The 25217-nt window shown below is 31.6% G+C and overlaps 2 protein-coding genes across 4 annotated transcripts; one reads left to right on the top strand and one right to left on the bottom strand.

Moving 5' to 3' along the window:
• Positions 1 to 10328: 10328 nt before the first annotated feature.
• Positions 10329 to 19426, top strand: LOC108340707 (E3 ubiquitin-protein ligase RSL1). 3 transcript variants are annotated; one of them, XR_001833252.2, is made up of 5 exons: positions 10329 to 11056; positions 11503 to 12275; positions 13557 to 13752; positions 17784 to 17853; positions 19216 to 19426. XR_001833252.2 is itself a non-coding variant. In XM_017578235.2 (4 exons), the coding sequence occupies exons 1-3, from the start codon at positions 10370 to 10372 to the stop codon at positions 13711 to 13713; spliced, it is 1617 nt and encodes a 538-aa protein (XP_017433724.1). In that variant the 5' UTR covers positions 10329 to 10369; the 3' UTR covers positions 13714 to 13752; positions 19216 to 19426. The 3 variants fall into 3 exon arrangements, 2 of the variants coding, with proteins under 2 accessions (XP_017433724.1, XP_052734300.1); XM_017578235.2 differs by lacking the exon at positions 17784 to 17853; XM_052878340.1 differs by lacking the exons at positions 17784 to 17853; positions 19216 to 19426 and having other exon boundaries at positions 13557 to 13956.
• On the bottom strand, positions 15059 to 22925 carry LOC108339440 (flavonol 3-O-glucosyltransferase UGT76E12-like). The gene is made up of 4 exons (XM_017576568.1): positions 22781 to 22925; positions 15985 to 16261; positions 15689 to 15850; positions 15059 to 15404 (listed from the first exon to the last, which is right to left on the bottom strand). The coding sequence occupies exons 1-4, from the start codon at positions 22923 to 22925 to the stop codon at positions 15059 to 15061; spliced, it is 930 nt and encodes a 309-aa protein (XP_017432057.1).
• Between the last annotated feature and the right edge of the window lie 2292 nt (positions 22926 to 25217).

Here is a 25217-nt window from a genome sequence, read left to right as displayed (position 1 = left end):
AGCATAACTTTCTATACGATTTCTTTTTTAAAAAAGTTTAAAAACGTGCATGAAATTGTGTCATCGTGACTTCTTTATAATAAGCACAACATATTTATATGTATACATTTTTTAAAACTTGTTTATTTTTATGAAGAAATTACATCAAAATGATGATAATACTTTATAAATTGGGTCATTCCATCCCTCTAGAAAACAAGTTTCCAACCCGATCTGCCCATTTGATTTGACCAGAATATAAAATTAATTAATTTAAATAAAAACTTAATTGAAAAGGGTAAAAATATATAAATAAATTTCTATAAAATTCATTAAACATAATTTTTATTAGTATTCAAAACTTAATTTATTAACATTCATATATTTTGATCATTTTTTTATTTTGTGTAAATGATATGTCAACAAAGTTAGTTATGATAAATTAATGGAAATTTTTTTTCACCCTTTTCTTTTTTAGGATGGTGGGTTTTAATATATAATTTTGCGCATTAATTTACATATTGAAATAAAAATTAGCTATTATAACATATTTAAATAAATATCTCTTAAATCATTAAATATTCTCTGTGCTGAATTATATTTTTAGTGTATATACATTTTTTATTCCTTTTAAAATATAATTAATTTAATAAAAATGAAAAAAAAACTCAATAATATAGTTGTAGTGATAAAGAATGTTTTATATTATGATAATCATAATAGATATCAGTGAAAACGCATGTCATACACGTAATTGTGTTCAATTTTTTATGATAATCAAGAATAATAAAATTATTATTATATGATTAAATTTATAAAAAAATAGTATAAATATATTATCTAATTAATATGATAATTAAATGTAATATAAAAAATGATAAATATTACCTTTTCCTTTTCACACCATTTAAAATAAATATTCAATGTGATATTTTTATTTAAATCATATGTGTTTTAATAAAAATATTGGTATTTTACTTAATTGATGTTTGTTTGTCAACGGGTACGTTTGTTTGTGCTTGAAAAAATAATATCAAAAATAAATTGTTCACTCTATTATGCAGTTTTTTAAATCAGCTCCAAAATGTTTATACAAAATAATAACAACAATTTTCCATTTCTACTTTTTAAACAAATTTATTCAAACATGGAAAAATTATTATTACATAATTATTTTATTTAAAAATAGTTAATCTAAAAAAGCTTAAATAAACAGACCTAATTAATTTTGAGATCATTAACATCATAACATAATTGTAAAAAACAAACATTCCATTCAGATTTTCCTTTATTCTTGTAAAAAAATTACATTCATTGTGACAAATCCACCTGAGCTCATTTTTCTTTTTTCACAATTCCTATCTAATTTCAATTTTTTTTGCTGTTGTTTTATTTATTTTTAATTGGGTTGAAATTGATGCTAATGGATCAATTGGTTTCATCAGTTATTAAAAATAGAATATTGCTTCCTGCACCCTGTAAAACCCATGAAAAAATTTATAATAGTAAATTTTAGCATTTTATTAGTAATAATAATTTTAATGGATAGAAAAATATAAATTTTGGATATAAAATTATAGTAATTTTATAAGGAGAAGTTAAAATTTTTGATAACTTATTTAGTAAATTTTTAAAAAAATCGAATAGTAAAAATTGAATAGTGAATAGTAAAAAGTGAATAGTAAAAAGTGAATAGTAAAAGTGAATAGTAAATAGTAAAAATAAATTTTCAGCATTTGGATTCCTTAGCATGGAAGTAAGTAGTAGGTAGAAATTAGGATCAGATTTGGTGAGAAAATGATTGAAATATTATTTTTAAATAATATTAAAATAATAAATAATATTAAAATATTAATGAATAGTAAATTTTTTTTTTACTATAAATAGCCATAGGAGGGAAGGGTATTTTGCACCAAGAAAAGAGGAATCAAGTGAGAGCTTGAGAAATAGAGAAGAAAGAGCTAGGGAGAAATTTTTAGTTGCAAGAAGAGTAGAGGTTCTGAAGGGTTTCGGGGAAATAAATTCAGATCAAGAGGAATCTGGAATAGAGGTAGGGGAGCTAACTTTTCTAAGCTTTTATATTATGATTTAGTACTGTTTTATTACTATTCATGTCTTGAAATTATGTATGAATATTGTTAATGCTTACTGTATGTTTATCTATATTGATATTCGGTATAAATATTATATGCTGTTGTTTTGAATCTGTTAATAAGAAATTTGTTAAAAACTAGTTGAGGAACACTTTGGCTAAGGAAAGACTTGGTACTTAAGTTGTCCATTGTGACGCACCTCTCTTTCCTGGAAGTCTACTCGACAGGTTTTTAACTTAAATCTTGTGTACAGATTATGTACTGTTAAATTATCATGTAATATATCTTGTTGGAATATATTCAGTTTGTATGATTTCTGAAATGATTGAAGTTTATTTGATTTGAATTTATGCATCTACACATGTATGAATATTACGGGGAAATGTCGTAAGGGTATAATATGAGTCGAGGAATGTGAGTATGGTATGAGTCTCGCGGAGAGATTCTGTAATGTCAGGGTATGTGTATGAGGATTAGGGGTAGATTTCGTAATGGTATAATATGAGTTGAGGAATATGAGTATGGCATGAGTCTCGTGGAGAGATTCAGTAATATTATAGTATTTGTGTATATGTTGATGTTGAGGGTCCCGTAGTTGGAGGTTATCCTGATACTCTAATAATCATCTAGTCTCAAGTAGAGAGGGATGAATTATGTGGTGAGAGGAGCAGGAGGTCCTGGTCTATGTGCCGGTTTTGGACATAGTGAGGGGACTAACCTTGTGAATGGTATGAAGTATTTTGGAAGTGTATTTGTAAGAAGAAGTAGAAGTCATTCCAAGTGCATAACCTCCCGTGACCGCTCATCAACGTATCATCCGGATGAGTGTCTATTGGGTATTGTGGTGTCTATTGGGTATTGTGAGACGAGTGTCTAATAGGGATTGTGGTATGAGGGTGTCGAACATAATTATTATATGATGTTTATATCAAGGTAATTATACATGTTTTAAATGATTTGTTGCATGTTAGCTCACCCTACTTGTTTGTGTTTTGTGTTTGGGTATGTGCGATGATCGTATAATTCGTTATACGGGAGCAGATGAAGGAATGTCGCCTCACATAGTGCCAAGGAAAGGGAGGAGTAGAAGAACTATAATTAGAATCTTTTTACATGTATAGACTTATATTAACTAGGAAATTTTAAAGGGTGAGATTACGGAATGTTACCGTAAATGTAATGTTAATTATCAAGTGTGAAAATTTGGGATGTTACATTAATGTAAAAAGTTGGGTTGTTACATTAATGTGAGAATTTGGGATGTTACACACCCATCAATTTTGGAATATGTTTTCGGGAACAAGAAGAAGAATAGGTTTTTTGAATAAATTTTCGAAACACTTCTTTCACTTTTGTTTTCAACTGCACTGTGAAAGAAGGGAAGAGAGAGTTCTTCATGTTCTAAAAAACCTGTTTTAGAAAAATTAGTTTCGAAATATATTTCATGCATTTTGAAAAGTTTGTTTCAGAAAGTTTATTATATATTTCGAAAAGTTCATTCTATACCTTTTTTTTCATAAAGCTGATTGCACAATGTATCTCATATTGTTGAAAAGCGTATTCCAAAATTCCTGTTTTAGATATTGTTATGAAAAATTTGATTTTTTTTTCTGAAAGATTTCCTCAACAAATAATCCAAAAATCACATATAAAGAGTAAAATATCCTTTTAAAAACTACTAAGTGCAAAAATTAGGCAATTTCTTTCTGCACCCCCTCAAATATTTTTTTACCCTTTTTTTCTTGGAGTTGTGGCTTCTCCCTCTCACTCACCATGCATAGTTGCATTTTTATCTTCACCTTCAATTTGTTGGCTTTGTTAAGATTTTTGGCATGTATTTTTCTTACCAAAGTGAGTTATTTGAAAATTCACCGGAATAAGAAATTGGAAATAGAGGAGGTGTAGGTCTCAGATAAGGAAATCTGGAATATATTACCAGAAAAAAAAATGTTCGGAATATGTTTCTGGAATAAGTTTTCTAGAAATATTGTTTCCGAAAAAAATGAATGGTTAAGTTTTTTTATGATGGAAAATGGAACCTGGTCGAAAGGGTGAGACTTTGTTTGGTGAAAGGTTTGGGAGAATGTTACGTGATCTGTGTTGGGTATGTTGGATAGGTGAGCGATACCATTTCATGGATGAAAGGTACAATGTCAAATAAAATCAAAGCGGTATAATAGATTGATAAGTTAAGTATAATAGATTGGTAAGTTAAGTGAAGATTTACTATGTATTAAATTTTAGTTTTTTTAAGAATTTTAGTTTTTTTAAGAATCTAAGAGTTTCAATTTAAGAATTAAGAAATTCTTTTTTCAAATTAAATGTATATAATATGACTCAAAAAAGATTTATGTAAGTTTTTGGTAATTACTAAGTTTAACAAAACTTAAAAATCTTAAAATAAAACTTAAAGTCCAAAATACAAAAATAATAAAAACAAAAATTACAGATGTAGAATTTTGTCTAGGTTGTCCAACGACTTTAGCATTTTGTAAAATTAAAAAAAAAAACTTATTTAATTTACTAAATTATTCTTCAATTATATTCATAGTCTTCATGTTAAAAACATGTTAAAGAAAGACATTTTTTCTTGGTTTGATGAAGCTAAGTTGACATTTCAGTGTCTTAAGTATCAATTAAGCCAGACACCTATATTGGCCTTATATGATTTTACAAAGACTTTTGTAGTGGAGATGGATGCTTCAAGAGTGGAGGTAGGAACTTTCCAACAAAAATGGTTGGTAAAATTCATGGAATTTGATTTCATTATTGAATATAAGAAGGAATTGAAAACCAAGCTATTGATGCACTTTCAAGGTTTGAATGTGCTACTATCTCTACACACCAACCATAATCTGATATAGAGAAAATCAAAGCATATTGGCAGGGTGATGATGCTTTACAAAAACTGATTACTAAAGTTATGATAAATCCTTATTCACATAAGGATTTCTCTTGGACTGTGGAGAACTAAGGAGCAAAGGGAAGTTGGTCATTGGTAGAAATCTTTAATTGAGAAGGGAAATACTTGATTGGTTGCATTCTTCATCATGTGACAATCATTCAGGAATATATGTCGCTTATAAAGAGTCAAGATTGTGATGTATTGGAAAGGATTGTGTAAGGATGTTAAAAGATTTGTCCATTAATGCACTACCTTCCATCAATGTAAGTATGATAATTTTGCCTCTTCTGGGTTGCTACAACCACTCTCGGTCCTTGATCTTATTTGGCAGCACATTAATGAAGCAACTAGCTGACAATAGTAGGTTCGATAGGTCTTTGAAATTGGAGATTTAGTGTTTGTGAAATTGCATCCTTATAGAAATCTCGGTAATGTTTAGAAGTAGTGCCAAATTAGCTCTAAAATACTAGGAACCTTATACTATAACCGATAAGGTTGGAGAAGTAGCCTACAAGATCCAATTAACAGTTGGGTCACTCATTCATAAAGTGTTTCATGTGTTCCAATTGAAGAAGTTTGTAGGAAAAGCTAGCACATCAACTCATTATCCAAGGAATGCTGAAGAATCAAGAATCAAATATCCATAGGCGATCATAGAAATGGTGAAAGTCAAGAGGCGAAACAAGGTTGTTACTAAGGTTCTTGTCTAATGGAAGCATCTTCTGCTAGAGGATGCAACTTGGGAATTCTTCTTTGATTTAAAGAAGAAGTTTCCTAACTTTACTACTTGAGGATAAGGATTACCTTAAGGAGGGGTGATTGGTTTAGGATTATATGCTAGTTGTTCATAGCCATTAGATGAGTGCAGTAATACACATTAGATGAGTGTGTCAGACACCTTTTCTTGGTTAGACGAACCAAACATTAGATATTAGTTGAATTTGTCAATACACTAATTATACGAGTCTAAGAATATATATTGTTGAATACAGTGAAAACTATATATGAGATTAATCTCCCTTTTTTTTAATATACACATAGGGTCCTCTATTTATAATAGAAGAAATATAGACTAAGCCCAAAATAAAAATAAGAAATAATAACAAACTAACTAAAGATAAAAGATAAATATAAAATAAAGATAATATATCTAACACTTCCCCTCAAGTTAGTGCATATAAATCGTATGTACCAAGCTTGTTACAAATATAATCCATAAAGAGTCAGTGAAAATATCTGCCAAATTACTAATGATTTATAAGACGACATAGAAGATGAAATACCAACCAAGAAGACTCCCCCTGAGTAACAAATCTGGGATGGTTCTCCATATAAATCTCTTCTTGCAAATCGTCCTTGAGAAATGCCATTAGTGGATAAGAGGTAATTATTGGAGAGTCACCACGACTATAAATAAACTAAAAAAAACTATCTTTTTCATAGGAAAAAAAACATATATGGACGGGTTAAACATAATGTGACAAAATAGAGGTCAGAAGAGACAGCAGCGGAAGAAGCTATGGATGAATAAAAGAGAGAAATCTTAAAAAATCAAAGATTCTCCAATCAAGGCACCTGGAAAAGGAAAAAGAGCAACCTTGGTGCTATGAATGGTTGCGTGGAGGAGATGAGACATGTGACAACACAGGATGAACCTGAAAGAGGAAAAATGGAGCAAATCCATAACTTCAAAAGGCGTTAAGAGCGCCTAGGAGCTCCAATGAAGGCGTCATTGATGGCATGATGATCGTCTAACCGAGACAATCAAAACCATGTGATAGTCAATCGAAACTAGAACTCTAATAGTGACAAGGTAAACAATGGCGCTGTCGACAGCGACGAGTGTAGTGACATAGGCAACAAGAGTTTTTTTTTTTACTCAAAAGAACCTTAGGCTCTTATACTATGTTGAATATAGTGAAAACTATATATGAGATTAATCTTCTTTTTTTTAATATACACATATGGTTCTCTATTTATAATAGAAGAAATATGGATTAAGCCCAAAATACAAATAATAAATAATAATAAACAAACTAAAAATAAAAGATAAATATAAAATAAAAATAATATATCTAACACATATTATACCAATATGTCTATATATTGATTTCAATTTATAACAATTGTACTCAACATATTTTTGCATAGTCTAATATTTGCATTTTTAAAGTGTTTATTCTATAGTTTTTCACATATTATATCTTTTGTATTTTTATAAAATTTACTCTTTACATTTATTTCTCTCTCTATATATATATATATATATTAACTTTCTTAAATGAATAATTTTTCACTTTATTTCTATTCAAAATTTAATTATAAATTTAAAAATATTATTATTTTTTTCTTTAACTTATAAATATCTTTTAATATAAAATATATTTAAATATCTTTTAATATAACATATATTTACTAATATAAACACCAAGAAACATCAAACCCATGCATACACACAAATTTTAAACTACTGTACTACTAAGAAAGAAATACCCTGCAGATTTACTAATCTATCCCACTTAAAATTTTGATACATGTCCCGACCACATTTATTGATTAAAAAATGAGACTTATAAAATATCCTATTATCCTTTCTAATTTATAAAAATATCAATGAAAATTAGAGCTGTCAAAATGAATTACAACCCGCATGTCAATTCGGTTCATCATAGATCCGGGTTGAGTTGAGTTTGATAAAATTGTATTTTTTTATGCGAGTCAGATTTCAACCCGACTCATGCGAGTTGAACCTGTGGTGGGCCGAGTTAATCCACCAACCCACCTACCTAATTTTATTTTATTAAAATTTAATTTTAATTTTAATTTTAATTTTATTTTATTTTTGCTTGAAAAAAATTATTGAAGTTCCTTATTTTCAAAATTAATTAAACACTCATTGGGAGTGAAATTTGTTTAGATTTGAATTATAGAAAGTTTGTAATATTTTTTTATTTAAAAAAATTGTAATTAAGTGAGCTAGTGAGCTAACTCGTTTGCTCACCAACCCGTGGTAGGTCGGACCGAGTTCGAAAATTTCTGGCTTACTAATAAATGAGTCAAATTGGGTTGACTCACTAAGTGATCAACCTGTGGTAAGTCGGATCGAGTCGGGCCTAGTCGGGCCATGTGACCCATTTTCACAGCTCTACCGAAAATACATAGTTGATAATGAATACAAAACCTTTATACACTAGTTTAAAAAATAAGGGTTAAATATGTTTTTAGTCCCTCAACTATCAAGCGATTTTGTTTATTGTCCCTCTTTCAAACTTTGTACGCTTTGAACCCTCTTCTTAAAGAAACCATAATTTTTGGTCTTCCAAAACAAACGACATTAAAAATCAGGTGAGGTGGCTAACGGTGAAGTGCCACATCATTTTTTTTTTCTGACATTGAGTCAATCTGTCCCTCACCGTTCGGTCACTATCACCGTTTAGTCACCATCGTCATTCAGTCGTCATAACCGTTCGGTCATTACCTATACCGTTTGATCAGCATCACCATTCAATCATCATTACCGTTTAGCCATTACCAATACTGTTCGACCACCATCACCATTCAGTCATCATAACCGTTTGGCCATTAACAATACCGTTCGGCCATTACCAATACCGTTCGACCACCATCATCATTCCGTCATCATAACCGTTCGGCCATTAACAATATCGTTTGGCCATTACCGTACGGTGAGGGACAAATTGACTTAGTGTCAGAAAAAAAAATAATGACGTGACAATTCGTTAGCCAACTCAGTCTAATTCTAACGTTAGTTTTGGAGGACGAAAAATTATAGTTTCCTTAAGGAGAGAGATCAAAGTGTACAAAGTTTGAAAGAGGGACGAAAAACAAAATCACTTGATAGTTGAAGGACTAAAAACATATTTAATCCCAAAAATAAATAAAAATAGTTTTTGATATATGTTGTGAACTAGGAATTATTTTAAATTCTATTACTTGATTTTGTATTGAGATATTTAAATTCTGTTAAATTATATTATTTTTATTTTGTACAGAATAATTCATATTTTATGATATATCTGTATTTTAATTTTATTTTTTACATGTATTTTACTTTTATTTACTAGAAATCATATTTTAATTATTTTTTTTCTTTTTTATGATTAATTTATCTTTACATCTTATTTTCGTAACATTCTACTAATATTATTTTTATGTATATATTTATATTATTTTTATTTTTATTAATATTGATATTATTATTATTTTGATATATATTATCGTAAAATAATATAATTATTTAATATTTTTACATGATTCTAACCTTATTTTCATAACACATTTATATGTTATACATTTTTATAATAATTAAATATATATTTCTTAAATTTATTTAAATAAATCTAGTAAAAATTATATTATTTTTTAAAAGAAATTAAAAAGAAAATAAAACCCTGAATATACACTGATGACATAGGTAAAATGAAAAATTACTCATTACTCTCAGATATCACGTGCTTATGCATTAGGAAATTTAAAGAAAACAGTAGGTGTTAATTGTTTAAACAAGGGTAGTTTTAATATTTCACCAGTATATTATATTTCAATATTTATAATTGATAATGAATATAAAACGTTTACTCTAAAAAAAATAGTTTTTTTGAACTGGGAATTATTTTAAGTTCTGTTATTTGTTGGTTAGTTGATTTTGTATTGAGATATTTAAATTCCCTTATATTTTATTATTTTCATTTTTGTACTTATTTATATTTTATAATATATTTATATTTTATTTTTTTACATACGTTTTATTTTTATGTACTTTGAAATTATATTTTAATTCTTTACATTTTTTTTTCTTTTTTTATTAATTTATCATTACATTTTTGCGTTCTTATAGCATGTAACATAAAAGGATGCCTACTAATATTATTTTTACGTACATATTTAAATTATTATTATTTATACTAGATATTATTATTTTAATATATTATCATAAAATAATATAATTATTTAATATTTTTACATCATTCAACTTTTTATTTCCATAAGACTATATATTATTATAATATTTAAATAGATATTTTTAAATTTATTTAAATAAATATAATAACAATTATATTATTTTTCTAAAAGAAATTAAAAAGAAGAAAAAAAAATGCACTGATCACATACTAGTAGATGTTTAAATAGGGATAGTTTTAATATTTTAACAGTATATTATATTTCAATATTTATAGTTGATAATCAACCTAAAATCTTTATACAATAGATTAAAAAATAAATAAAAATAGTTTTTGACATGTACAACTAAAATGAATTTAAGTTCTGTTACTGATTTGTTACTTGATTTTGTATTGCGATATTTAAATTCTGTTACTCTTTCTATTTAAATTCTGTTACTCTTTCCTATTCCTTATTTTTTTTCACTGACATGGACTTTAGAGAAGACTTTACCTTCCTGTCGGAACAGCGCCGGGAGTTCGCCACGGCGGAGGTCATAGAATCCGACCTGGAATTTGCCTTTGACCTCCAATTGCAGGAGGCTCTCGAGGCCTCCCTCGCTTTGAATCCGTCTTCTTCCTCCGCTGTTATCGAACAGCCTACTGTTGACGAGCTGAACGCGACCTCAGTGCAGAGTGAGGAGTTGGCGCGTGTGGAGTGCGAGATGAAGGACAAGGAGCAGAGCGAGAGGGAAATGCAGAAGATGAGGGAGGATCTCTGTCGAAGGATCCACGACGAGAAGGTGGCGAGGGATATATTGACGATTTCTGAGGCGGATTGGCAGCAGTGGGGCGATAACTTTGAGAAGCCGTTCGGTGAGGGTTCATCATCTTCGGGTAGGACGGAGACGGAGGAAGGCTGGGTTAGGGTTTACTTGAAGGGTTTGGTGAGCGAGGAAAACGTGAGGGGGGAGAAGGTTGTGTTATCTGGGATAGGGTTTGCGATTTGTGACCGTAGTGATAATTTGATATTTGAGGTTTCTAAGTCGGTGATTGAGAATGGCACTAGCAAGGTCGCTGTGGAGATTAAGGCGTTGATTGAAGCCTTCAATATGGTCCTTGCTTTGGAATTAAAGCGCATAGTTTACTATACCGATTATTATCCACTTCTCCAATATGTGAGTCCTTATGAACATCTTATGTTAAAAAATACATGTCTTTAAACAATCATAGTTTACTTGCGAGTTACTTTAAAATGGGACAATGTAGGTTTATGATTTATGAATGTGGCATGTGAGGTCTTTTTTTTTCATCAGGAGACAAGTTTTTGTGACATTTACATGAACTAGGGATCAAAAGGTCTTACAGACTAAGATCAGTCATTAAAGATTCTAGTTTTAGGCACTAATTAAAAAACGAGCAATTTTTTCATTGTTGAATTGATTTGGGGAGTTTTTTCTGATAAAAGACGTCGTTGTTGATCTGTTAAAGATTGTGTTTTTGGATTATGATGTGGCTGAAATTTCATTTTGTTTGTTGGTGGTTTTAGGACGGTAATGGATGAGTGAGAGGATATGATGTTATGTGTTTTTTTAAGGGTTTTGATATCTTGTTTTTTTGGTAGGTGAGAGGAAACTGGTCTGCAAAACAGCGGAAGATTGCCATGCTGGTTGATCAAGTTCATCTGCTTCAGAGGAAGTTTACATACTGCGATTCAAGGCTTTTGGCCAGAAATGATGTCAAGTTTGCATTTAAGCTTGCGAGGGATGCGATTGTGTCTCAGTCTATGAGACCCTCGGGACCTGGGAGTACAAGGAGTTTGAATGAAAATTGTGCTATATGTTTGGAGGATACTGATGTCAGTCAGATTTTTTCAGTTGATGGATGTCAACACCGCTATTGCTTTTCTTGCATGAAACAACATGTTGAGGTGAAGTTGCTTCATGGAATGGTGCCTAAGTGCCCTCATGAGGGATGTAAGTATGAGCTTCTGGTTGACAGCTGCCAGAAGTTCTTGACTCAAAAGTTAACTGATATCATGCGTCAACGCCAAGCGGAAGCTTCAATTCCTGTTGCTGAAAAAGTTTACTGCCCTTATCCAAGATGCTCTGCATTAATGACAAAAACTGAGGTCTTTGAGTACTCGAAAAATCTTATTGGTGAATCTGAACTGTCGGGACCCAAGAAATGCTTAAAATGTCATGGCCTTTTCTGTTTTAACTGCAAGGTCCCTTGGCATAGTGGTATGACATGTTTTATGTACAAAACGTTGAATCCCAACCCTCCTGCTGAAGATTTGAAGCTAAAGTTTCTGGCATCAAGGAGCCTATGGCGGCAGTGCGTGAAGTGTAACCATATGATTGAACTTGCCGAAGGTTGCTATCACATGACTTGCAGGTAGAGTAATAATATTTGCTTAGTTTTATCTTCGTTCGAATACTTTTTCTTCTTTTTTCCTAGCAATGGAAAGTGAGCATATATAATTCCCTGTACACATAACTGTTAACAATTAACCTACATTTAGTTATTTATAGAGGAGCACTCGTAGTACTAACAGAGTTTTACTAATACACTATACTATTGGTTAAAAATTGTTGAAAACTGCAAATTCATGAGAGACTAATGGAATAAAAATGAGACTAAAAAAAATTGTGTTTAACTAAAATTGAACTGATAGCGAGAGTAAGTTTCCATTTGTCTATGCTATACAAGAAGCAAGCGCAATTGGATGGGTGATGTGGAGTCACATGTAATCTTTAATAACCTGACTGAAGTTCAAAACACGCACACATAGATAGATAGAAGAGGGATGGAAACAGCTGGGTCAACAAAATTCACTTTTATAGAGTTATTGACAGTTGTAATATTTGGTTCGGTAAAAGTTACATCAGTGTTATTTGATCGTTCTGCTATATGTGTGTATGATAGAATGCTGAAAACTTAGTGTTTTTTTGTAGAACTAATATTAAATATGGACAACAACAGCCTTTCGCACTAACTAATGTTGACTACATGGCTTACACAATGTTTTAATGAGCTCGGTTAAAATCTTAATTTTCAGGGATATGGTCATTGCGAGACCCGTTTATTAATTCTCTCCAATGTCCTTAATGGTTTTCCTCTAACCACTTCATATAGTTAAAAAATCATTTAATCTATTATCCCTCTTCGTGTCTCCATAGGCATTATTTGTTTGTGTCGATGTGGACCTAGTCACATAAACCAATGTTCTGTTATCTATTCCGTAATCGGTACCCACATCAATATTTTCGTAAAATAACTTTTTGTTCTCTCCTTTTTTGTGATACTACTCATTCATCAGATCATACTGGCTTCTGCCACTCTCAGTTTTTTTTGTTTTTTTTTTGCAGTTGTCCCTTTAAGGGCCAACATTCACTATCATAAAGTATAATTGGTTGTGGCAGTACAATAAAAGTTTCCTTTGAGCATATGATTAGAAAAATAATTCTCATTGCCATTGCGGTAGAGATGACTCAAACTAAGAACTTTTAGTTTGTAACATGCATATTTAAGTAAGTAGTTTTCTTATTTGGATGAATGAAGAAGTCATTAGTGTTGAATCGCAACATCATCAACGGTATGTTGGCCCATTGCTACTTTCACTTCTAATGCATGTTTTCATTTTATATAATTCTCCGGTATTTCTTGTGATTGCAGATGTGGTTCCGAATTTTGCTATAACTGTGGTGCTGAGTGGAAGGACAAAAAAGCAACGTGTTCTTGCCCACTCTGGGCAGAAGACAATATTTGGATGGAGGAGAGAGACTTGGACGAGACTGACGATGATGATGACGTCTTTGGAGGATGGCTTTGATTATTGTGATGCTTGTTAAGCAGCTGGCCGATTGAGCAGGTTGACTGTCTCCTTCTACATCTAGTAAATATTCGTATATTTTAAATATATTACTTAGCAAAATATTGACTTCTTATTTTCTCTCTCCTTATTTTACCTCCATTTAATTTTACACTCAGCCAAGCTCCAATTTTTTTCCCAATACACTGTAGCCCAGTGCGTCCTTCCCTCAATGCATATAAAAAAACAAAACAAAATCTTTTAGTTGCCCCACTTTACTCTTCATTTTCCTTTGGCTTCGCATAAAAAAAGCACTTTTTGAACGAGTACAATGTCTGCAGACAAATCAACAAAAAGGACAACGAAGTATGATGATGTTATTTTAATGTTAACTTCGTCGCCTAAGTGATGCACAATACGTTGAAAAACAATTATTTTCACACCTAGTATCATGTTTCAACGAAATTGCGATGAAGTTACTGATAGGGGAAATGGCCACACACGATTGATGTGACTTTATTTGACGGTTTTAGATAAAGTTAGATGCCTGCCTTCTCATTGAAAAATCGTCATTTTTATTCAGAAATTTAGAATTACAATTATCTGGGCATGGGTTGGGGATTAAGTGTCTGATGGTTGGTGTTCCTGCAAAAGCTGAATACAGTTTTCGGTTTGAAATTTTCAATATGCATCTATTGTAGTGATGGTGTAGAGAGGTATATTTATAGATTTAGAAATAGTTATTATCTGCCTTATTATTTAGGGGTAATGGGTGTTGTGGAAGAAGATGAAATCAAAATTAGGGTCATTTATTTTAAGTAGCCCTCAAAGTCTAATTTCGAGATCTAAATATATTTAACCTTTTGTGTTCAAAATAAAAATGTTAATCTTAGGATAAATACAATAAGTTTGATATATTTCAGTTTCAAAATTGAATTTGAAGCCCAAGATAAAAAATCCTAATTTTGCAAGACCTATTATTCCATTACCTTTAGATAATAGGATGGATAATAGTTGTTTTTAAGTCTATAAATAAACTTTTACATCATCACTATAGAAACACATTAATGTTACCTTTATTCAACTTTTGCTATAACTTTTGCCAACGAAAGTGGTGAAGTGAAAAGAGGGATCCACTAGTGCAGTAAAGAGAAACGACAACGGTTATTTTTACTTATCTGCATCGGTTCTACAATCGAGGCATATACAGGCGAGGTAAAAAGTCTATCACCTTTTGTCTTGGGTTTGAACCGAGGCAAAAAAGTGTATGCTTTTGCCTCGTTTCAAATGCAACCGAGTTCTTTACCAGGCAACAGAGGAGGTCTTATGCCCCAGTTTAAAGTTGAACCGAGACATTTTTTTAATTTTACTCAAGAAGGCCTTTCTCAGATTCACTGCTCTCTCTCATCTCATCACCTTCCCTTCTTTCCATCAACCTTCTCACACCATTCTCCACAATTGAAGCACTCACCAACGACTTCCTCTGTGACCAATCCTTCACAACCAATCCAACCTTCAGAACCTCTGTGACCAAAATTGCGTTTCTCAGCTGGTCCGAGTGCATTGGCCATGTTGCCATTGGCACCCCCAGGGATATGCTCTCTAAGCACGAGTTCCATTCACAATAACCCATAAACCCTCCTGTTGAAGGGTGACTCAGAATCTCCAATTGGGGTGTCCAATCCCTCACAATCAGCCTCTTGCCTTCCACTCTTTGCTCAAGAAACAGACAAGATAAAATTCAAGAAAAATGCAGACCGAGTTCATAACTAGCAAAAATTTTGAGCAATAGAGAAATCTTTGAGCAACAAAAAAGTACAACAATAACCCTTAGCAACTTGAGGTCATAGGTGTAGAACAGAGAAATCTTTGAGCCGAGATCTGGTTCTTTGAGCCCTTTAAGCAAACAGCTGGTGATTGAAACCTGTAGAAGAGAAATCCAAAAAACCCTCAAACCGGTACGGGCGTTGATAACGCCAAAGTCCCTTGTGGCGACCTCAGAAATGGTGTTGCTGCAGTAGGAAACTCGCCGCCCAAGGGCAACAACAGCGCGTCGAACGGTCTCGCCACGGCTTCATTCACGGGGGTTGAGGGCTTGGGAGCAGGCTGGACCGGGTGCCAGGCCAGCGGCTCCACCACTGGCACGGGCCGCACCAGGCTGTGCACGAACAACACCATATGATCTGAGAAACCCAAAAAGAAGGGAGAGAAAGGGGATAACAGCTAAAGCAATGTAGATCTGAGAAAGGGGATAAAAACACTAAAATTGGGGAAGGGGATCTGGATTATAACCCTAGGCGGAGGCGCGACGACAAAGACGCGACAACAGAGGCAGAGGCGCTACGAGTGAGGCGGAGGCGGAGGCGATTGCACGGTGACGAAGATGTTGGCAACATCGATGAGGCAGAGGCGAGAGGCGGCAACAATGGCTCGCGCGACAATGGCAATGGCCCGCAAGGAAGACGAAACAACAATGGCCTCAAGGAAGATGAAGAATGGCTCTTGCACAAGGAAGAAGAAGGAGAACACAAGAAAGAAGAAGAAGAATGACAAAGGAAGCAACGCGAGGCTGCGAAGAAGAGAATGGTTAAAATTTCTTAAGTTAACCAAGTGATAGTACCTCGATTATAAGCTCACTCGATGCCTATGAACCTTTTGACACAACAGCTTCCAAGGACCTGAGGCAATAGTGGTTCTTTAAACTGTTCAGAAAAGTAGATTTGACAAGTTTTTATGTCTCGGTTTCTTCTCAACCGAGGCAATAGGCGTTTCCAGAAAAGGTGTGTCAGACAAAAGGTCTGACTTGTAGAAAGTAGGTGGAAATGGTAAACTTTTATGCTTCGGTTTCTTTTATAACCGAGGTAAAAGACCCTTTCTGCTTCGGGTGTCCTGGAACCGAAACATAAACATTCGCTATTATTACAAACGAGTCACCGTGTTTTTATATGCTTCGGTTTTGATAAAATTGAAACCTATATAGCGCGATAGAAAACATATTTTTTACCATGATAATGGTTTGGGTACAAGTTTCATTATCGTATCTTTGTAAAAATTCGTACTTATCTATATATTCAACGGTTATAAATTTTTTATCTGTCTTAATTAATTAACTTATATTAAAAAATCACAAAAAATGATATTATCAAAATTTAATATATAAAAAATCATATTGAATGTCAAATATTTATACATAAATGATAATTATATAATTTTTGAAGGAGAGTATAAAATAAGTATCAAATAATATATGTATAATGTAAATAATATACTATAATAAAATTATAATAATATAAAGAATAATAATAAAATAAATAATTATCTATACATATAATAATAATAATAAAATTACCTATAATACAATTATCTATTTCAATTTTACCTTTTAAATAATTTTTTTAATTAAAATAATTATTTTATCAATATTACCTTCACTATTGGTTTATATTTAATTTCTTTTCTATTTGATGTTTTATTTTTAAATTTAACTATTTTTTAATTAAAAATTACATATAAAATAAATAAAAAATACTTACAATAAAAATATAAAAATTATTTATATTTAATTTTATAATTATAATAGTAACAATAATAATAGTTTTATTATTTTTATTATCATAAAAAAAATAATTGTGGGAACCCTTAAATTATGTAGAGTAGTGGAAGCCAGGTGGAGGGGTGAGAATTTAGAAATTCAAAAAGTAGAAGACAGGTGTGAGCAGCGAAGTGGACCGATCGGTTTTTGATGGTAGTATTTAAGGGAAAATTTCAAATCAGGTGTCACTTTCTGCATGCAATCTCTTCCCTAACTTTCTGAAAACTCATTTTCTCCTCCTTCTCTTCTCTCTAAAATATCATATTTTCCTCCACTGATTTCACGTTTTCCTTCATCTGATCATTCATCAGAGGGTGTTCAAGGGTTCTCTTTTCAAACGATTAAGTGGTGGTTTGAGCTGGTAGGTCTTTCTACTTTTAAAAAAATCTAAGTTTCGGGCACATCCAAACCAAGTTTGTTTGTATGTGTTTATCTTTTTCTTCTTCTAAGGTTCTAATCACATTTTTGGTTTGTGGTTGGTCTATTTTTCCCAAATCAGTGAATCTTAGGTTCTGAGATTTTTGGTGGTGAGCAAGATCTTCTTTGAGAGTGTTTCTTTCTGTTACGAGGTAAGGGAAGCTATTTAATTTAATTGTGTGTGGGATGATTCTGTGTATGTATGGAATGAATTGATTTGATGATTTATGATGGTATGAAATGTATGTTTCTGGGTTTTGGTGGTTCTGTATGAGTCTATAAGAGTTTTGCAGAATTATGCAGAAAAGCTGTGTTCGGTCTCGACCGTTCGGTCATGGTCAGTTAATAATTTATCAATAGAGTTAGCATTTTAGTCTTACCAGCGCATGACCGCTCGATTTTTAGGGAGTGATTGGTATTCTAAGTATTTATGATTAAGTATTAATGATCAGTTGTATCGGATTGGGTATTCTGGTTAGCAATAGTTCTTATATTAGTATTAAATCTCCTCCTTATACTAGGCTTAATTACATTGATTATACTGAGATAGTTGTTCCTGTGCATAGTTTGATCATATTGTTGTAACATTTGGTTTCATTAAAAAGTGTTAGGTTTGATGAATAGTTTGTAAGATTAATCCTAAGTGTTCGGATTGAATTATAATTGTTCATCTTAGGTTATACCGTTCGGTTTCGTAGTAGTATTTTAGTTAGTTCTAGTAATCAGCTAATTCTCATCCTCGCTTAGTATGAAATACTGTTCGGTCTCGTGTTGAGAATAGCTAAATATCATTCGGTCTTACACCAATGGTTCAGTAATTATAAGTGTTCGGTATAAGCTCTAGGTGTTCGGTTTTGTCATAGTTAGTGAGTTTCCGTTCGGTCGTATTCAGGGGTTGGTTGTCATCGTTCGGTCTTATTTTATGAATGATTATTTGGTCTTTAAATGTTAGTTTCACTAGTTGATTCTGATTTATTTAAATGGTTGTATTGATCAATTGAGAATGAAAATTATGTTGATATTCAAATAAGGTATGTGTTTCAAGTAATGTGGAAGAGAATTCTAAGGAGAAATGTCTCAGTGAAAGGTGTATTGAAGTGGTAAAGTATGAATATGGATAGTGAAATCCACGGAGTTCATCATGATATTCTAATGATTACCAATTCTCAAGTAGAGATGGGTAATGCATTGTGTGAGAATGGCAGGAGGTCCTAGCCCATAGGTTCTTGGATGAGTTATAACGGACTAACCTCAGGTGGCAGTTGATGATTTTCCAGTTATTACACCACCTGAGTGCATGAACGACCTCAAGCTACATATTCATACAATCCGGATGGTCAAGTCAGGTGTTGGTTTTAACTGTTGTAGTGCTCTGTACTGTATTGTTTGTATTTGTATGAATTGTATGTATGAATGCCCAATTAAATTGTAGTAGCTTACCCTTATTTCTTGTTTTGTCCATGTTTCTATTCGGTTTTTCTCTTGCGATGATCATCCTTCTTGGATGTGAGCAGAAGGAGAGGAGTGTACGTTGGAGCAGAGCTGGAAGTTGAAAATCCTGCAGAGTAGATTTATGACCGATCGGTCATGTGTATAGTCTTAGTTTTGGGTGAACCGTTCGGTCATCTCTTTAATTCTGTATATAACCGTTCGGTTACGTATATGGTTTTGCAGTAGTATAGGAAGTGTTTGTAAAGTTTGAATTTTATGGTTATTTTGTAATAACTGAAAGTTTAACTTTATTAATGCACTAACTATCCTATCATATTATTAAATGATGATACTTGTATGTTTTGCGCTATAATTATGGGATGTCACAATAACACACATGTTTTCACTAGTAATAATAAAATAAATAATAATATAAATAAAATAATGATAAAATAAATAATAACAATGTAATAACATAAATAATAATAATAATTAAGATAATAATAATAATAATATTTTAAAACTAATCATCTAAAATTTGTTTCAACTTTTTTTTTTCAATCCAGTTTTATTTAAATCAATCACTCATAATTTATTTTAATCTATAAAAATTATTACATCATTGAATAACTTTCATAAACTTTCATCACATTTTCCTTCATTTCTCATCATTTTTTTCTTCAAATCTACTTAAAATTCACTCCCTCAAATCTTCACAAACCCAAAATTATAGGAAAAGTTAATTGAGTCACAGAAAACATTTGGAATCAACAATATCTTATCCAATTAAATGGAAAAATATTTTTTCTAAACAGTTTAATATTTTTCAGTGAAATATTAATTAATGTCATTTATTTATTTTTTTGTTAGAAACAACTCAATGGAACTAACTATATTTTATTTTAATATGAAACTTTAACAATTTAGAAAAAATAATGAAAAAAATATAAAGAAAATTGAATTTTAATGATTTTTTTTAGCTTTTATCAGTTTTTGTTTTTTAAGACCTTAATTATAATTATATATTAATATTAATATCTTCATAAAAATTAAGATTTTTGATAAAAAAAATTGTGCGCAATTACCCGTGACACATAATAGATTGTTATATCTCCTCTCTAAAAATTCTCTCTTAGTATTCATTCTTTCTTCAACTATTTTTCGATGAAAGACTACCTATGAGCTTATGGCATATAATCCTATAAATTCATCGTATTAGAATCCACATCACAGGAAGTTCATCATCTACCTTTTTATCTAGAGCACAAGTTGTTTCGTTTTGTGTTTGTGTGGCTTAATTTTTTTAATTTGAGTTCTATGCATGTGTACTTATATGTACTAAAATTTATTTAGTTTACCTTGCATGTAATATTTTAAAAAAATATTTATAATTTTGAAATACTGTACTAAATATATATTTGTATTATCTGTTGTATATTTGTGACTTTAATAAATACTTTATGCTCTAATATTAAATGACACTACCGGTTTTATATACTATGACATATAGAAATCTGGGGATGTTACACTTTGGTAATTCTTCCCTTACGAGAAAAATACTATTGAATATCATTGTTTTTCTGGCCAGTAAATTACTAAGTCTATAAGCAAATATTATATAAAATGAAATTTTAAAATTTTTAAAAAATATATACAAAAAATATTTCGTGTAAAGTTTTGTAAAAACTTTAAATTATTAATTTATCAAGATTAAATCGAAGTGAATATGTAGAGCTTTGCTTTGATTTGATAGATCAAGCTTTTAATTTTTTTTCTTAAAACAGGAGTTGGTGGGCACAAGAATCTGATCCCATGCAACAAACAAAAAGATAACACCGACACAGTTATCATAAACCTTTTGAAATGCAAAGAAAAGTTAAACATGTGATTCAACCTCACATTCTATCTTCTTCTTTTTTTTTCTGAAAAATTAATTATGTTGGCTAAGCTCGTTGACTAATTACCCTTTGTTTTGGATTAACATATGGACCCTCACACCAACTTCCAACCACAATGGAAGAGCACTTATATGTATGATAGCATTATGATGCTTTGAAATAATGAAAAAGATAATAGATATTTTATGTAATAATTACAGAATTATATTATCATTTAATTAAAAAAATAGTTTTATGATATTGTTTTGAAACATACATTTAATATAAGTTAAATTAGTGGGTTGTGTATTTTTTTAATACTAATTATGCAAATATTAAACTGTAAAGGAAATAAAAAAAGTATGTATTTATCAATAAATGTTAAGACAAATTATAAGTAATCATGGTTTCATTATTATATGATTGGATTTAAGGGTGGATTTCAGAGTAGAAAATGATGAAAAATAAGGAAAAAATATAGTGAAAAATGATATTGTTTCAATTAAGAAAAAAAAATGGAAAAAAAAAATAAAGAAAAAGTTTGTAATCTTTTTATATGAGCCTAGAACTCACTCTTTTTCACATCATTCTGATCGGTACATCAGTGAAAACAAATAAGATTATACGGAATAATACATGAAAATGTAAAGTTTTTATTTTTATAACACTTCATTAATAATAATGGTTTCTTTGTAATCTTTTTATCCTAACTCTTATTTACAATATACTATGGGTAAATTTATTTATAATATTGTTTGGTTGAATATTTTACTTTGTAATATCGTTCGTCGAGTTGAAAGTAATATAGTTATATATTTATGTTTTGATTATGGTTGACCTATATGATATTAAACCCATTCTTATTTTACATATTTAAAAGAACTTAATTAATATACACAATTACAAAAGGTAATCCTTCGGTATGATGAATTGATTTTTTTAATTTGTTGGTAATTAATTTTTTTAAGATTCGTTGATAATTACATTTTTTAAAATTTAATGATAATTGATTTTGTCAATGGTGTCGATTATTTTGATAAATTTAATGAAATATTTATTATAAATTAATTTGAGATGAATAAAAAAAAGATAAGAATAAGAAAAAAAAGAAAGAAAGAGGAACAGGAGGAAAAGAGAAGGAAAAAAAGAATAAGAAATGAGTAGAATGAAGAAAAATCAAATCAAAATATTTTCCAAAATATGATTATCTATAAATTTTGATTTTCGGTAATTATGGAATAATTTTTCCTTTCTTTAAACATAATTTATTGTCGAATATCTCATTGTTAGTAATTTTAAGGTTTAAACCCTCGGATGGTCTTCATGTTTGTATGAGAATCTCAGTTAGGTCCTCATATTTCCAACTGTCTCAATTGGGTTATAATATTTGTAAAATTGAGTCAATTGGGTCCAAATATTTGAAAAATTGAGTCAACTAAGCTCGGTCCGTTAAATCTTCACAGACGGCGTTAAATAAGACCGACGTGTTGCATGCTAATCTTAAAGTGTTTGATTGCGTGAATTTTTTATTTAATTTAAGCCATTATGACATGGCAAAGGGTTTTACTAATTTTCAGATTAGGAATTTATTTATCTTCAAATTAAGCCAAAAACTGAATCAGTCCAAAGGTCCACCATCGCTGCCACCACCGGCAGTCACCATTTTCACCATTACGCCTAAACCATCTTCAACCCCAATCTCCAATCAGTCCTTGCATCATCTAAACACAACTTCGAACCACCAAATATCAGATCCCTTCCTCAGACGAACAATCCCAAATATCCCCAATCGCAGTGATAAGTCGGAGGACGAAAACCATAGTCCCCGTAGAGACATTGCCACTGAGACGCCCACTGGCCCAAAAGATCCACTCCAAAACGCAGCTACTAACGCTAACGACAACCGGCTCCGTCATGTCGGTGGCGACACTCAAATCGTCACGGTCCACCGCTCCATCTCCTTCTCCACCCTCATTCCACGTCGGCTCCCAATTCTTCGCCCTCACGTGCCGCCACACTCGCCTCGTCGTCAAGGACCGAACCCTCTAGAGGAAATTCAAGATCCCCATGTTATTGCAACGACGAATGCTACCTCGAGGAGCATTACTTTCCCACGCTCTTGTCCATGGCAGATCCTGATGGCTGCCCCAAATACACACTCACCAAAATTAATTGGACCGACACCGTCAACGGTCACCCTTATACTTACTGTCATCTTCAAGAATTGAAATTTCAAGCAAGGTACGTTTTTTTTTCTTTCCTCGTGTTATTTTATTTTATTTTATTATAGTCAAAATGATTGGAGGGTGGGTGTTTCCATCTTCAGCTTTATATATTGGAATCTGGGTTTTGATGCTTGTGTTATGTGTTTTTCTCTGGATGATGATATTTCTAGGGGTTTAAAGTTAGGAATTACTTTTTCTGAATTTTCAATGCACAAAATGAAGGAGGAAGAATTTAACCAGAATCAACTTGATCGATTATGTCGTTGACCTCATTTGGAGACCCACTACTGCATCCCCCTCCCAACAACTCTAATTTCAGATAACCCCATCAAATCGATATAAATCGACTCCAAAAAGCGTCGGCTTTTCTGACTCAAAAAAACCACAAATCCCTTTTGTTTTCTTCTGTGTTTGGCATCCAGGTTCTGACAAGGAAAACCCACTTAAGTCATTGTTCCCAAAAAGTTAAGAACAAAGTGAAAGGCCCCAGCAGAAGTCTCTATTCTGCACAACTCGCAGGGTCGAAGGAAAATCAAGCAAACAACCTCCGCCGTCGCCCAGAACGAGAAGAAAAAATGATGGTAGCTGCGTTTTGGAGACAGTGGAGGATGATAAAGACAGTGGAGGATGATGAAGACTCTGAATCCCTAATTAAATCTTGTGTCATGTCATAAATTATTCACCTAAACAAAAAATACATAATATAATACTGCCTCATCAGCATTTTAAGTATGCACCACGTCAGCTCAAGTTAACACCGTCTGGGACAACTTAACGGATAGAGTAAAATTGGCTCAATTTTACAAATATTATGACCCAATTGAGACAGTTGGAAATATGAGGACCTAACCGAGATTCCCATACAAACATGAGGACCATCTGAGGGTTTAAACCTAATTTTAATTTATCAATTTTGTTTGTTTTTTTGTATTGACACATATAGTAACATTTTTATTAGGATTAAAAATAAGGTTATTTTCACGGTTGACTCCCGTGTGTAGAAAGTTTGCCTGAACTTCCCACTTATTTGGCCATTGCTTTCAGGTCTGTTTCTACACATTGAGTTTTAACAAGAATTCTTCCTTGGCCATATATATCCATATACTTGTGATCATCAATGGCTAAACATCACTTCTATATCCAATAAACGGTGGAACAGTGGTGGAACAACGCCGAAATCTGCTCCGTTCATCGATAAACGACACGCGAGCGAAAGGAATTACTTCACGGGACTAATTTTTCGGGGCCTGAGCACGTTCCAATCGGCACGCAGCGGCGAAATGTCCTCCGATAACCGTTGAACGACGCAACTTTGGCAAGTGAGTGGAAACTCCGTCGAGCTCTTCTCACTGGCGTGAGTGCTTCTTTCTCTAGGGTTTTCAATCCAAAATTTTGAATACGATTTTCAAATGCAAAAGTGAAACGCGCTCTTCAGACCCCTCTGCATTCAATATCCACATCATTTATTATTTTTTATTCATTTTACACGTGGACCACCTAGAAGATGACATGTGGTGGTGTAAAAAATTTGTCAAATTGTGGGTGTCAAACTATCGTTACCCTTTTTATTAACACTTTTTAAAAGACATTAAATAAAAATAAATAGATAAATTAAATTTTCTTAAGTTAAAACTAACTTAATATACCTCAATTTATAAAAAAAAAATCTTATATATGTGTGTTTTTTTTTTTTAAAAACAAACTCATTTCTTTTCTTCCTTCTGCTTCCAAAGAAATCTATTCAAATGTATCAAAATCTGATTACTTGACAGAACTCATGAGCTGTATGTGGGGAAATTGACTCTTACTAGTATCTCATTTCTTTGAAAAATTAGTCTCATGATTTACGTGAAATTATCTACAAATTCCATCCACTACAAAGAATACTCATTTAGAAGTTTTAATTAATCTCTTTCTTTTTCATAAAATAGTTATATTTTTGCAGTTTTTGTATTTCTCTTTATCTGTTATCAATTAATTTTG

Source organism: Vigna angularis, chromosome 5 (genome assembly GCF_016808095.1).
Source record: "Vigna angularis cultivar LongXiaoDou No.4 chromosome 5, ASM1680809v1, whole genome shotgun sequence".
Taxonomy (NCBI): domain Eukaryota; kingdom Viridiplantae; phylum Streptophyta; class Magnoliopsida; order Fabales; family Fabaceae; genus Vigna; species Vigna angularis.
This window is presented reverse-complemented; position numbering and strand designations above follow the sequence as displayed.